Here is a 16,393-nt window from a genome sequence, read left to right as displayed (position 1 = left end):
ACATGTTACTAGTATGATTTTTATTTATTTATTTTAATTTTAAAAAATACTTTAAAAGTCCAAATAGCCCTTAATATCACCTCCAAAACATTTTACAAGTGACCAGTGGACTTTCTTGTAATACTACTACTACTACTACTACTACTAATAATAATAATAATACCATTCATTATACTATTTGACAAAAATATCATTATGCTCTCATTACCCTTCTTCCAATAGGTAACGTCATTATTTCCCATGTATGGCTTCCAGTATAATTAATTTCCTTCCAAGCTAACGGGAACTGTCAAGAGTTGCATATGGTTATTGTTGCAAAGCCCTGTTTATTTCTCACAGAGGAGATTTCCAGTATGCACTCAGATCACAGAGCAAGGCTGCTATTATTTACAAAGTTATTGCAAGTTGAAGTGTAACAGTAATTGTGATATGACACCTTAAAACACTAACAAATTGTGATAAAGGTTATCATGGGACATGTTATGAATAGGGTGGTGTGTGTGTGTGTGTGTGTATCCTTGTGTGTGAATGATTATGTTTTGTTTATTTACATACACATATAAATACATAAACACACACAAGGAATGGAAGAACAGGAAGAATCTGTTAACACTGAGCTACAGATAAAGCAGTAATGCATGATACAGGTGTGTCACATTACAATAAGTATTGTAATGTGAAAATGAAATCAACCAAAGGTAAGATAAGACAATCACAAAATACATTGTGGTGTATAATGAAGCGTTTTCAATGCAGGGACCTGCAGTTTCAGTGGCAATTTTAATTGCTCAGCAGTGAGCCATGTCTGCTTCAAATCCCATTTTACATTGCAGCTCTGTAAATCTGGTTTCAAGTCTTTACATTCCTTGGTTTAAGCATGCAGACAGTTTCATTGACTAAATGCTGACATGCTTAGCAAAACACTAGCATCAGTTTCAAAATCTTAAGAACTTCTCTGTAGCATTTTTAAAGCGTTTCAACACATCATTTACCACTAATGCATCAAGAACTGTGACATACTTCTGCCACAGTATTAATACCACATCAAAGGAATATAGCAATAGAAATAAATCAAATTAGCTTATCCAGTTTGACCTTGTTCCCATAATTATGGTCTCTGCACATGGAGTTGTTTATTTTATCATGGATTGCATTTAACTAGCTAGTCCTTACATATTACTATTATGCATCAATCAAAAACCATTATGTCAGTGATGAAGCGATACAGTTTTTATTAGCTTAAATTATTTAATTATTGCTTTTCCACCATGCTCTTTAGTGATGACAGAGCATTACTTAATGTTGAAGGTGAAAAGCCTTCTTTTCTTCCTTCTTCCACCAATTTGCATATATAATTGTGACATTGTGTAACCTTTTTCTTAATCAATGTACTTGTCATGAAATGAAGAGAAGATGTCTGTGCTGTACTGTACTGTGAGAATAGATTCATAGTACAGTACACCTGCTATTCATTATTTTAATTATGAATCTGGTTTTATGTTTGTATGTTTTCTTTTGTCTTGCTGTTTGTTTGTGTAGATATGCTATATTAAATAGTTTTGTAGTGTTTTATTTTATGTATCATCTTCAGAATTTTAAATTGAAAGATTATGGAAAATTTCAAGAGCCAGCATGGTACAGTGGTTTGAGTCTTGGGCTGAGACACTGGAGGCCAGGGTTCAAATCCCTGCTTGTCCATGGGAACACTCTGGGTGATCTGGGGCAAGTCACACAGCCTCAGAAGAAAGCAAAAGAAAACCCTCTCTGAACAGATTCTGCCAGGAAAACCTCACCTTATGGTGCCATAAGGCAGAAATGACTTGAAGGCACACAACAACAACAACCAATACATATTATAAATAAATCAATTTACAGACATTTTGGTTTAATATAAGACTTACAAACACACTTGCCTCAGAGTAAGTTCCATTGGATACAAGGAGACTTACTTCAGATTTGGCATGTGTAGTGTTGTTTTCTGAGTATGAGAATATAAAAACTGAACAATTTAATCATCATTTGGACATTTTTCCATTCTGTTTCAGTCTACCTTGGCCTTGTCTCATTCTGTTTGCTACCAAAAAAATGAAGTAGAAAAGAGCAGTGAAAGGCTCATGACTGATACATAGAAATAAGGCCCTAAATCCAATTGCTAGCCCAGTTTAGAGCTAACCTGTCAAATCAATTGCTCAATGCAAAGTCAATTTCTGTAAATCCCATTTATTCAGTGAGTCTTTTCTGTCTGAGACTAGCAGATGGATTAAGTCCAATGTCTGATATTTATATTTATTTATTCAGTAATTCAATGGGTTTGTATCCAACCTTTCTTCCAAAAAATGGGACTCAAGATAGCACATAGCAAGAGCCAACCAAAACATAATTGAAACACAAATATGTGTAAATATTTGAACACATTAGATTGAAGACATAGGCTGGCATCCTGTTAAGTATTTGTGAATTCAGGTATAGTGGTTTGAGCATAGGACTAGGACTCTGGAGATCAGTGCTCAGTTTCCCTCTCAGCCATGCAAACCAGCTGGGTGACTTTCAGTGAGTCACACACTTTCAACCCCTAGAAAACCCCATGATAAGGTTACCATAAGTCAGAAACCACTTGAAGGCACACAACAACAACAAAGATAGGCGAACAAACCTGTACATTTTCGGGATTAAAATTTACAGTAGCCAAAAGTGCTCCCAAAAAACTATCATATAAGCCTAGCACCTCTGTCAACAACAGTTTTTCCAGTATTTCACACTTCACAACTATAGTGCTATTATCCCACTTGAACTATTGTGCTTCCAACTGTAACTTGTAGTTTAAGGAGTGACACTTAGAATTCTCAGCCAGAGAGCTATAGTTGTTCATGGAACTACAAATCCAAAGGTTTTATAGGATGCTTCCACACCTGTTAAAGCAGAATCTGGCTGATAAGGTTTAAGGCATGTGTCACTGTGGCCAAATCAGGCATCTCAAGGAGTTGAAGCAGTTGGCTCACTAGCTTCAACTGTGCAAAGGAACTCCAGGCCATTTCCACAATTGGTGCATTCAGGCAAGCATCCAAAAGAGTTTTACTCCCTTTTTTCCATGATCTGCCTTTTGAATTACAGGAGCGCCTCTTTATTATATGAATTAAGTTCCATTTGATAGTTAAACAAGCAGCAGAATAAGAACTTTATTTTCATCATATGGTATTTAAATATCTATGGCCTAAATCCAAAGCAACATTAGCAGAGGAAAACAGTGGGCTAGCCAAATTCCATGGTTTTTCCAATATAAAAAGCAGTAACACATTTGTTTTTATGTTTCCTAAGCATGCTACCGCTTGTATCATCAGTTGCACAACTGATGGTAGAACTAGAAACTGTGTTCAATTTCCCCCATGTGCATAATTCAGAATTACATCTTCACAGCCACAACATCACTAGCACTAGCAGAATGATACCAATGAATACTGGCCTGTGTCTGGTAATTTTTAAAAATTCCTATTTTCACGGGAAATCCTGTTTGAACTATGGTATTGGCAAACACATTTATGTGGTACAGAGAGTAACTCTTAACATGATTACATCTAGATCATTTAATATTAATTTAGTTATTATTTAAGAGAAAAATAGGCTTTAAAATCCCAATTATAGATTTTCATGTACTATGGTTTCATCTGGAGACTGAAAATTCAGTTCTTCATGTGCTCTGATTCAGGTACTAACATTCCATTATTTGTTCTTTCAAAATAATGTTATCTCCATATTTAAGGGTAATCCTGCCCTTGAATAGTGGAAGAACATTAGGGTAACCATTCAGCTGGTATTTTTGGTTGAATGGTTGACAAACTGAGCATCTTGACTAAATATGGTGCTTTGATATGATTTGTGAATCTGAAAACATTTCACATATATTGCTGAAATGTTTCCCAGTACTCTTAGATAGCACCTAATTTATATCAGCAATGTCTAAATGTTTAAAGGACTTAATGCTCGGTGAAACCAACAGTAATCTTCTGTAGACACCTGCATTTCATAGTCAGTTTGGATGTAACTTAAGGGTACTATAAAGGAATTACAGCAAGAGAGATAAAGTGAAAAGGGCATGGGAGGGCTATGGGTTTCTTTGATTAATCACGAACAAGCAGTGATAATAAAACTGTGCTTCATTCCCTCTGACCCATTTTCAGCATAGCATTATGCTGACAGAAGGCATACTGTGGGGTAAAGACAGTACGTCAGCTGCAAAGCGCTGGAGGGACGCTTTAGAACAAAGCCTCTGCATTGTGAGAAATACAGTGGAGGATGTTATTCCAGACTTCCTGAAATGAAGCTTAATAATGAGTCAGCACAAAACCATCTTGTCTTAATGGTGTGTAGGGTGGCAAACATTAATTGTATGCCCTGATTTGGATAAGCTTGTAGCTTTTCATAGGGCATGGCACAGTGTGAAGTATTCAGAATGCAGCATTGTGAGTTGCTTCTTCTTTTTATGCATAGAAGGATTAATACAAGGGACTGCTCAATTATAATGTAATAATTTGTTTATAAAAGATGCAGTTGTTGGCTGAGGTCCACGGAACATTATGTGTGAGTGGGACACACTTCCCCACTTGCACAGTGTCAGGGGGCAAGTTTGCCAATTGGTCTTAGCAGCCACATGCTTTCACACCCTTATCCTTTTAGAATGCTCCTTCTGCTGATCTATTTCTGAAATACATCTAAGAAAGCTTGATTTTTCTAACTGGTTTCCTCCCCCACCACTCCATTTTCAAATATCTTGTGTAGCATATGAGAATCAGAGAGAGAAGAGAAATTGGAAAAATACTTTTTTCAATAAGCATAGTTATTAGTTATTGCTGTTCTAATTGAAACAAATTAGAAGTATTTTTTGAAGAAATAAATTACATGCCAAAAACCCCTACATCTTTGCAATATTGTTGTCCTATCAGTATGTGTCCATATGCACACAAGTATATACATAGCAGTATTTAATGTTATTTACTTATTCTGAACATGCCTAAAATATTATAATAATGATAATAATACATTTTATTTGTATTTCCCGCCTCTCCCTGCAGATCGAGGCAGAGAATAAAATCAACAATAAATTACAAGATACAGTACAGTGCACCCTTGCTTTATGCGGGGGATCCATTCCGGACTCCTCTGCATAAAGCAAATTACGCGTATGCTCAAGCCCCATTTAAATTAATGGGGCTTGTGCACGCGGTGGCATGGCGGCATGTACGCACCATGGGCATGCACCCCATTAGTCCCTATGGGACGTGCAGCCCCTTCTTCCCCGTGCGGCTTTCAGCATATGCATAAAGCCGCATAAACTACTACCAATCACTAAAATGACCAAATCACCATCTGTTTTCCATGCTATCAAATTCAGAAGTGGGAGTGTTCTTTGAGATCGGCTATAAAAGGTCAAGTGGATAGGCCCGTCGGAAGAGATCCATCTTAAGTGCCTTCTTAAAGGCTTCTAAGGTGGTAATAAGATGGACCTCTTCCAGTAAGTTGTTTAGTTTAGGGGCCGCGGCTGTAAACACTTTATGGGAAGTTGTAATTAGTCTAATTTTCGTATATTCCAATAATTTATTTCCTGATGTTCTAAGAGTGCGGGGCGGATTGTGTAGAGAGAGGCGTTCCCTTAAGTAACTTGGGCCCAAGCCATGTAGGGCTTTAAAAGTAATGACCAACACTTTGTATTGCACCTGGAAGCTGATTGGCAGCCAATGAAGAGATTTTAATATTGGAGTAATAGTACTGATAGAAAGTCTGGAGCAGGAAGCTACAAGGTTCATACTAAATTGAGAGGGTCATCTGCAACATCTGCCAATGAATTAGTGCGAAGGAAATAGTAGAACACTGTTTAACTACTACTGTGAATTCATTCCCTAGTGACGATAAAAATGCATCATGGTTGATATATGACCACACAGTCAACTTAGGCTGCTGACTGGAATTTGTCTCCTAAAACTGAAAAAGTAGGAGTGGCTATGTGGTTGTTCTTCCCTGTCATTGAAGATCAATTCTCTGGATATTTCTTGTGAGCTAAATAAGTAGCAAGACATATGCCATCTTCCTTTGAAATGTTTTGCTTTTCTCAGTTAAACATATTGGCTAGAATCTTGTTCCTTAGTTTCAATCAAGTAAGTCTATTTACTAAGTTGGTGAATGGTGTGTTAACACTTCATTGTTGAAAAGTTCATTGATTTAATGGGTCTGTCTATGAGGAGTAACAACAGGATTTATGTAGTCCATGGTTTCTGGAGGTTTTGAAGGTTTTTGTTTAAAATAGGTAGATCAGGTACTAATTGGTGAATTTTGTCTCCATTGCAAATATATCCTGATGGGTATGCTCTGCAATAAGCTTGCCCTGGGCAAGCCACATGCTCTCAGCCTCAGGGGAAGGCTATAGATAATCTCCACTTAACAAATCTTGCCAAGAAAACCCCAAGAAAACCCCATGATAGGTTCACCTTACAGTCACCATAACTCAGAAACGTTTTGGATTAAATTGACCACTGAAACCCACCAGGGATTGGAATCATTTAGGTGTGTATCGACACATCATACAGTGGTTTCACTTTGGCATAACTGTTCTTTTTCACTACTTAATAGCAGATTTAAGACATCTTCACTCCAAATGATTTTCCTACATTGAAATTACAACTATGTGGAAAAAAGAATCATACACCATGTACACACAATGTACATAGTGTATGACTATTATATCCATCAGCTGTAGTCAGTGGTTCTCCAAAATCTATTTTAATGAATAGTTGCTGGTTTACCAATTACCAAAGAATTCTAACCTAAATAGATAGCTGTAGCCTTCTCTTCTGCGGAAGTTGAAAAGAACCCAGTACTATGTGCACAGAACGCTGTCTCTTATAGTCATAACTGGGAAATAAATGGGGATTTCAGCATGGCCTTTATGGACTGGTAATGTACATGTTTTTTCCAGAAGCCAACATCTGACTTTAATTCCATGGAATGATGCACATGGAAAATACTACATTTACTTGACCAGGAAATCTGCATAGCATTTTCTGAAAATATATCACTTGAAGTTCCTTCCATATGGATTTTCCATTGCCATGCAGTATTTAGTTTGTGTATTCCCTCTTTGATGACTAGACACAGATCATTTTGAGATAAGAAAAAAAATATTTGGACATAGATCAGTGTATACTCTTACTCAAGTTGGCCCTTTTAAATGCATGCAAATGTTTAAATTAACTTCATTTTAAAGATTGTATTGTCTTCTGAGTGCTTCAGAATAAAAGTTCCATTAGCAATAGTTCTTGATTTACCACCTCCACATTACATTCTATGAGACACTTCAGTTTTAATTAATATATTAAAGTATTGTGGGAAAGTTTGAAAATGTACTTAACAGACATACTTTATTTATTATTTTCCAACCATAAGTGAGTTTGGAGGAGGAAGCATCATATGTACTAATAAGGACATTACCTAAGTGTGGATTTTGGCATTTATTCTCATAATATAATTTTCTATAGCATTTTAAAAGTTTGAAATGCTCAAGAGATAATGTAGCCTTCCTGTGACTTTTGCACTATTTGTGTATTTCACTCTGCTGAAACAGTGGATCCAATAGTAAATATGAAGATGATTTTCAGTTTGCATATTGTTCCCCATCTGTTTTTGAACTTCAGCAGCAACAGATCCTGGAGAAAAGAAAAGAAAAAGTTTTATGAATGATTACCTCCAGGTTGTAAAATGGTAATAATACGAAGAATAAAAGAATTCTTCCTCTTTCCATCTCCAATATCTCACAAATCCTGCATGATACCTCATTATGGTCCATGCACTGGGCCAGTAGTCTCTTATTAACATTCCATTCATTTTATTGAATATAGCCTTAAAAATCCATTATTGCATTGCTTGTGGGAACTTACTGTCCATGCTTTAAAGCATTGTTTTCTGAAATCAGAAACCAGAATTGACTGGGAACAGCAGTATTTCACAGCTGTTATTTCTGCTCATGAACCACAAAACAGAGAAGAATCTTAAACATTTTACCTAGTCTAGTGTCACTAGAGTAATACAAATTCTCTAGGCCTCACCTGCCTCCTAGAGATCCTCATCTAGGGAATGGAAATCCCACAATATCCCTCTACAGCCTATTCTACTGTGTAGGGGAATTTATGAAGTGTTAATTTTCCCTTATGAATTTATATTTAAGAGAAATACATTCCCAAAACAGCCAAAGAAAGTTATTGGGCTGAGTTTCAAAATACATATGAAAACTGTTCTGGCACATCATCACCCTGTATTCCATGGGATCATGGAAAGTGCAATATCTCAAAGTGCCTCCAGAGAACCTTTCCCAACTAAGCCCCTTTTAAGAGAAAGGAAGTATAGCAGTTGCATTTAAAAGAAAAGGCTGAAGATTATTTTCCTTTGAAAATTAATGATTTTCACGGCTGGCCAAGATGAGTCTTCTTCCCAGCCCCTATGCAAAAGCCAACTGCAATGGCCATTGAAGAGCACCCTGAAGGCAGCTAGGGGGTGTAAGTAGGCTGCTTTCTCCTCCAGTAACTTGTTCTTTCCTTCTGGCATCTGCTGCCTGAGGAAACCTCTAGAAACTTCCATCCATAGTTCTTCTGGATATAGGGAAGGAAATGCTTTCTTTTGAATTTTGTTGGGCCTTGCATTGGGTGAATCTAAGGGGTGGTCACCCAGAATGGATCAGATCAAAGCAGTGGCTCAGCTGTAGTAGGAAACACTGCCACTTCCTACCAGGTAAGCACATTCAGGATAGAACTGACTGGTAGGCCCAGTGAATACAGCCCCTGAGGGGGCAGATGTGGCAGCCCCACTGGGCAGGAGCCCAGAATGATGAGCAGCATTGACAACACTGCACTGAGGGCTGGAACCAGCTCTGACACCAATTAATGAACAGATGTTCAGTTAGTTCAGATTTGCCTGTAAAATCCCTGCTTCAAAAAGATGTTCCTACTCTATTTTGAATCTTCTCTAGCTCATTTGTGTCACTACCAGTTTCAGGGAAGGAAAGTTTCCCCTTTCATCTCTTAATTACTAAACAGTGAAGTAACCGAAGTAACCTTAAATTATGAACAGATGGCATTTCTATAATATATTAATACCTATTTGTACTGAAATCATTTCTGGGAGGGAAAATTTTCATGGTGTCTTCCTTCATTTTGAAGACTCGTTTTGGTGGCAGGGAGGGAGTTGTGGGGACAATCGAACAGTAAAATAAAAAGAGATTCACTTGCCTAATGGTCTCAGTTGTGAATGATTCACTTACATTAAATGGCACTTTAAATAGGCATGTACCACTTAAAATTGACAGCCCTGCAAATGCATTTGCCATTTAAATTCATGTTCTCTTCATACCTGAGCCATCAGTAGATGGAAAAACTAATGTTTCAGTTGGTGAGGGTATTGCTGTTTAAAGGAGTGAAGGGATTATGTTATATTGGGATTGTTTAAGGACATTTTCAGCTTCACCTGATTGTTCAGAGGCATCAGAGAAAATTCCTCCATACAATAAGTAATGCATTTTGATTTGAAATACAGGTCTGTGTAATTCAGCCGACAGCTGGATGATTGTTCCAAATATCAAACAAAACCACTACACGGTCCATGGGCTGCAGAGTGGCACCAAGTACATCTTTGTTGTTAAGGCCATTAATCAGGCTGGCAGCCGAAACAGTGAGCCTGGAAAACTGAAGACGAACAGTGAGTACTATTTCATCTATCCAGCATACATGCATTTCATTTCCCCTTTACCTCAATTCCACCCAGTTTGACACTTGAATGACATAGTGATGCAATGTAAAGCCTATATTTTAGCACTTTCCACAATTGTATGCCATTTATTTTGTCTAGCAAAAATGTCTACTACAGTCTTTCAACTTGTTATGGTAACTCATTTAGAATGCAATTCTATACCATTTTTTATGTGAAAGCAAATCTGAATGAACCCAGTATCTGAGTAGACATGTTTAAGATTCCACTCATACACAAATGGTTGAACAGAATCAGAGCTGGAAGGGATCACATGGGGCATCTAGTCCACCTCTTGGGTCGTGAAAAACATTCTATTTCCTTGTGAATATAACTAGTTTCAAATAAAATACAGAATGCACCCATAGGGATAATGGGAACACCCAGTAGGATAGGAAACAGATTTACTAGCCACTCCAAAAGTAGTGTTACTAGAAGCAAATGAATGGCTGTTTCATCCACTCTTATAGGAAGAAAACCAAAGGCTATTCTTGGTAACAATTCTGTAGTCAGAATAAAATGTCATGATCCAGGGCTCATTTTAAAATTTTTATACTCTTTGTATTTTGTTTACAATCAAGGCCAACCATTCAAACTCGATGCTAAGTCTGCCCACAGAAAGTTGAAAATATCTCATGACAACCTGACAGTGGAGCGTGATGAAACCTCTTCTAAAAAGAGCCACACACCTGAACGTTTCACCAGCCAAGGGAGTTATGGAGTAGCTGGCAATGTGTTTATTGACAGTGGACGTCATTACTGGGAAGTGGTTATCAGTGGAAGTACATGGTAGGTGGGTCAAACCATACATCCACACAGGCTTTCTTTCATTTTTGTCTCAAGTAAAACCATGTGAATTGCTTGTATTTCCTAAAGGGTGAACAAATAACTAACAGAGAGTAATAGAAATATATCACTAATGATCTGTTTCTGTTATATACATCACTAAAGAAAATGATGTTTCACAATAAAAATAAATCAAACATTTAGTGCCTTAAAGAAGAATTACACAAAAGTAACAACATACTACAAAAATAAAGCTCACTGGCTTACTCTTTAACCCAGATCTAAATAGACATTTTGGCAATCTACCTGTAGCCTCTTATTTATTTATTTTTAATCAGTTCTTCTTGACCCCTTCCAGAACTAGAAACGACAGTAAGACAAAATATGTTTCTTATATACACTGCACCCACCTCTTATGTTTGGAAGCCTGAGAGCATTTCAGGGGTGTGATGACACACTCAAGGGTGTGGTTCTTCTATAGAAAGGTTCTTCTTGCAGCACCTTTGAGACTAACAGCCTCGACAGACCAGCAATAAACGCTGGCCTCAGGGAAGAGCGGGGGCATGGCTTTCACACGATGCGTGCCCCAATGCTGCCCTGATACTGCTATTATGCCGTGTGCCTGAATGCATGGTGGGTGGTATCACAGCACTCTTTTGGCACTGCGTCCAGATGATGCAGTGCCAAAAGGAGCACCAGAAGGTTCTGCTACAGCAGCAAATATGCCCTTTCCATAGCACAAAAAGGAGCCATTTTTACAGCTCCTTTTTGCACCTCAGAAATGCCAGATTGGGGCCATGGCATGTAGTTGTCACAGCCCCGATCCAGCGCTGAAAGGGGCAGTCTGTTCAGCTTCTAACTGAGCAAAAGATGTTGTAGCATATGCTTTTATAGACTGCATCTGAGAAAGTATAACAAGTCTACAAAAGCTTGGGCTACAATATCTTTCACTCATTTTCAAAGGTGCTACAAGATTCCTTTGCATTCTGATATTACAGTCTAACACAGCTATGTCTCTGCATTCTTCTGTAGAGGTTTCTTTATAGTTCAAAATAATGCTTTATTTTTCCTTGGTGCTATCTGCATGGGCCAAAAGGCTCATGTTCCTCCCGACTTCACATTGTCTTGTTAAGAGGATGCAGGCCAAAACTCCATGGACAGGATTGGGCCAGATCCCAGGGTAAACAGTCTTTATCCCAGGTCAGTTTGACTCACCACGGCTGTTTAAATGCCCCCCTGCACTCCTTACCTTGCTCCACCATTGCTCCTACTAAGAAGCTCCCTGTCTCCACATCAGATGCAGAAATAGGGCACCTGGCCACATGCAGCCAGCCAACCCATTTCCATATCAGATCGGTGACGGGGGGAAGGGAACTTCTCAGTAGGAATGATGTCATGACAAGGTAAGGAGCATGTGCAAGTAGCAGGTCCTGGGGCAGCATAGGGATGGGCATGTAAACACCCACCCATTCCCATGCCAACCTGGGGACCAACCCAGGTCAGCACCCTGGCCAGAATAGCATGGGCTGAGCCTGTGCTACCTTGGCCCATCTACTCAACCCCTAAATCTCGTGCTCTCAGTTATGGAGATTTTTTTACTCCACTTCATGATTCCTGGGTGGTTATCATTATAGCAGACTGTGGTGCAGTGGAAACTGGTTGTTCTCATTTCAGCAGTAAGGCTGTTCTGTTTACTTTGAACTATAAAGTTGCTATTTGAGCCTACTTGAGGAATAAGATTCAACCCTTTAGAATAATCCTTTCACATTCAAACTAAAACTCAGAGTGGATTTGCTATGCCACTGACATTAAAGCCATCATTGCTGCTTTGGGACTTTCAGGGGCTATTCACTACCTGTTATCTTCCACACTGCCTGCTTTCTCTTGTAAGAAATGGGGCGAAGCTTCCTTAAAATGAGAGGGCTGTTTGTCATTGTTGGGAAAAGGGGATAGCAGAGAGTGCTCATTCATTCTTGATAAATTTGTGAGCCAAGGCAGGGTGGTGGTTGAATAGCTATAGCCTGCGAGGAAAAGAATGAGCAGTTATCAGCAGAGCGAATATTCTCAGCTCAAAGTTCCAGGTAATTGTCTTAACAAATAAAAGTCAAATCTTTTTTATTTTTAGTATCCCAGCTTTGTATCATGGAACTATTACAGTACAGAATATTTGAAGCAATAATCTTTGCACAACCTCCTTCTTGCAATATAATGAAGAAAAGTAATTAAAGACCTGTTGACATTTTGGTTAGCTCTGAGAATATGAAATGCATAAACAGAAAGAGGCATGGGCACAATAGACTAAAATATAGAAAACTAGGTGATATGAAGTGTGTCTTTTTTTCAAAATGCTTTTTGTTTTACAGGTATGCCATTGGTATTTCATACAAATCAGCACCCAAACATGAATGGATTGGAAAGAATTCTGCTTCTTGGGTTCTTTGTCGTTGTAATAATACGTGGGTTGTGAGGCACAACAGCAAAGAAATTCCAATTGAGCCTGCACCCCACCTTCGTCGTGTTGGCATTTTGTTGGACTATGACAATGGTTCCTTGGCCTTTTATGACGCTTTGAACTCTCTACACCTTTACACTTTTGACATTGCATTTGCACAGCCTGTGTGCCCAACCTTCACTGTCTGGAATAAGTGTTTGACAATAATAACAGGCCTTCCCATTCCAGATCACTTAGATTCCATTGAGCAGATGCCATGATTGTTGCTGGACGTAAAAGGATGGTGAATGTCCAGTATAACTCCCACTGAATTGTGACTGGAAAAAGCATGGACATGAATACATTTCAAACAAAAGTGTCCCTAATGCTCATAGCCAGAACTCAGAATGGGATGCTCTCTTCCGTCTTTGCTGTTTGTTTTGTATTAAAGGCAAGATATGGCTTTAATAATGTCTCAAAATGCTTTTGTATTTAGTCTCTTTCAGAAAAATTTATAAATTATTTATAAAAAGAAGGAAAAAAACTGATTTGGATATTTGCATTTGGGCACCTCGTAAGGATGACTTGGTTTTGCACATTAAGGGCTCTATCACAAAGTTTTTATTAGCCATTTTCCATATTTTGATTATTTTTTTTTTAATAAGAGAAAGCAAGTTGGAATTTATCTGAGAGAAGGATTCAGTACTGATTCTTCAATTTTTTTTCATATGGTACTTTCTTAAGTGCCATTTTTATTACATGAAATATTCTTTGAACATAGAACACATTAATGTATACATCAAGAAATGTCTGTGTCTCAATCAATTTACAGTCAATATTACTGTTAGCAATTTTCTTTTCTACTGACAGTTCACCTTTGTCACTTTTAAGGATGTGTACATTCAGTTTTTGTCTCAGAAAACCAGCAGCACTGGAAGACTGAATTTTAAGTCCAAGTACCACTGAGATCAATTGATGGTCAAGTTATGCTTTCATTGATGTGGATTCACATCATTTAAAAGGTACACAAAGCACCCACTTATGCAGTGCTACAGGTAGGCAACGTACAACAGATATGAAATTTAAATGTGAGCATTTTGTTATATTATGTTATAGTGTGTCAATAAAAATAGCACAGGTATCTGTTTTGTAATCAGTGCCTGGAAAGAGGTTGCACTCCATTGTGTCATTGTGTTGAATATTTGGAGGAATCTAGGGGCCATCCAAAGCCTGTGAAAATATCTCATTCCTGTGATCCTCCAGTGATGTTCAAGCCTGACATTTTTTATGGGCACATAATGGAACCAAGAACATGCATTTTGTGTGATCTTGGCTCTTTCTCTTCACCCTCCCCCCTGCACTAAAGAAACAAATCCTTTTGCATGTTGAATGCATCATGGCAAGTCCAATACATCATGGCCAGTCCAATACTTGTTTATAAAATTATACTGCTAAAAACATTTTTATATAATGGTTGAAATACAGAATATGAATTCAACAGTCATGTAAGCAAACAATTACCACTAACTTCTTAAGGACATACCTTTGTGTGTATGTGCCTTCAAGTCACTGCAACTTATGGCAACCCCATGGGGTTTTCTTAAGCAAGGAAGCCTCAAAAGTGGTTTTAGCCGATCCTTCCTCTGAAATATAACCAACGGTACCTGTTATTCATTGCCAGTCTCCCATCCATGTGCTAACCACAGCTGACCTTGCTTAGCTTAGGCAAAATCTGGTGCCTTTGGCACAAAAGACATATTTATCATTAATTTATACTATTTAAAAAAGCATATTGCCAAGTTAAAGATCAAGCAGTTTGATCTGATTAGTTGATCTCAAATCGTATTTTACCTCAGAAGCATCTCTGACGTCCATATTCAGATTCACTACCTTATACAGCCACTTTAATAATGCTGAGCAACATAGTATGGTCATTGTTACAGATGGGGGATCATGGTTGTGGTTCATTTTATTATTAACCTTTATTTATAAAGCACTGTAAATTTACACAGCGCTGTACATACAATCTTTTAGTTAGACGGTTCCCTGCCCCTCAGGCTTACAATCTAAGAGTCACTTTATGACTCTTAAGAGAGAGAGACCCTAATTTTAATTTGTTTGAGAGCATATTGGCTCACAAGTGCACTGCCTCTTTGAGTTTTTACTCTGTACATAGCTTCTCAAACAGAAACATTACCACCAAAGATGCAGGTTTCTTTCCTGGATTAGTTTACTGGCTAAGGAGGGTATGAATAGCCCTCTCCCCAACAAATTGAAATTGGTTTCTTCTTAGCCACTGCTATCTGAAGTTGTGTACAGTAATTAGGAAAGTGCTTTTCTTTTCTGCTTTTCTATCCTTTTTTCCTTTTCATTGGCAAGATGGAAGCAGCTCCTAATCACTTACATACTCACTTTTCCTTATACTGTCTTCTTGCTTCAATCAGAACAATTTACTCCTCCCTCTATGTGGAGTTACCTTTACAATCACTGATGTGGTGCATAAAGAAAAATCTGCTATAAGAAAGTATAGACTTCTAGAGGACTCCATTATAATTAGATGCACACAGAGGTAATATTCTACAGTTATCACTTTGGGAGCAGAATTTTCATATGTTCTGAACCTTTGAACTAAAGGTATGTTCAACAGCAGATCACACTTTTCTGCTAATATTCTGTGGCTACTTTTTTTAAAAAAATGTATATCGGAATGGTGATAAAGTAATTGCAACCATGAAAAACTAAGGTTCGGCTCCACCATGATTATTAAAATGTTGTCTGCTATAGATCTGTTCAGAAATTCAACCTAATATGCACAGGACTAAAGCTGGGAACAGGGACGTGGCATGTCAGCCCCAACACCCCAGCATCTGGGCTTATGTTACATCCTTGTGCGTTCACCATGGAAGTCTGAGGAGTGCTCTATAACCACATTCAACTGATGACAAAGGTCCTGTCATCAGGAAGTCAATCTTAGTAGGATTGCTAGTCACTGGAGATTTGTGACCACAGCCAAATGATTGTAGTTACAAAAACCTCTTCAAACCGTCATAGAATTCCTATATATATTCAGGCAAGCACCTGAACAGAGCTTTACAATATGGCCGTGAAGGAATACACAACACCAAGTTACATGTGCATTTTCAGGCCCATCAGAAATCCTGCTCCACTTTAATACAGCATATTACCACAATTCCCAAGTTATGCTTTCTGATGTTGACACCATCCCCTTATGGCATAAGTGATACATTACAACAATGCACTTCCTTCCTTCCTGCCAACCTGTCCCATTGCCATTTCCTTCACTGCTGCTGTTGTGAATTTTTCAGAGAAACTACAATGGTTGAGAAAAGAAATCATTTTATTAGCTTTCTTTCCCTTTTAAGCTATGTATTTTAA

The 16,393-nt window shown here is 38.0% G+C and overlaps 1 protein-coding gene across 5 annotated transcripts in view; it reads left to right on the top strand.

Moving 5' to 3' along the window:
* The window catches only part of MID1 (midline 1), a 256,629-nt gene extending 242,467 nt beyond the window's left edge, over positions 1–14,162 (top strand). For 4 of the 5 annotated variants that reach the window (XM_089511601.1, XM_089511600.1, XM_089511598.1 and 1 more), the window contains exons 8-10: positions 9,571–9,732; positions 10,362–10,569; positions 12,930–14,162. In XM_089511601.1, the coding sequence (XP_089367727.1) occupies positions 9,571–9,732; positions 10,362–10,569; positions 12,930–13,278 (719 nt within the window). In that variant the 3' untranslated portion in view covers positions 13,279–14,162. Of the gene's footprint in view, positions 1–9,570; positions 9,733–10,361; positions 10,574–12,929 lie in introns of all 5 variants that reach the window. The other variant, XM_089511602.1, reaches the window with a different exon arrangement.
* Positions 14,163–16,393: the final 2,231 nt, after the last annotated feature.

The sequence above is a fragment of the Sceloporus occidentalis genome, unplaced genomic scaffold (genome assembly GCF_023333645.1).
Source record: "Sceloporus occidentalis isolate IW3139 unplaced genomic scaffold, rSceOcc1.0.p SCAF_2, whole genome shotgun sequence".
Classification (NCBI taxonomy): Eukaryota; Metazoa; Chordata; class Lepidosauria; order Squamata; family Phrynosomatidae; genus Sceloporus; species Sceloporus occidentalis.
The sequence above is the reverse complement of the archived record's forward strand: the minus strand, read 5'-3'. Positions and strand labels throughout refer to the sequence as shown.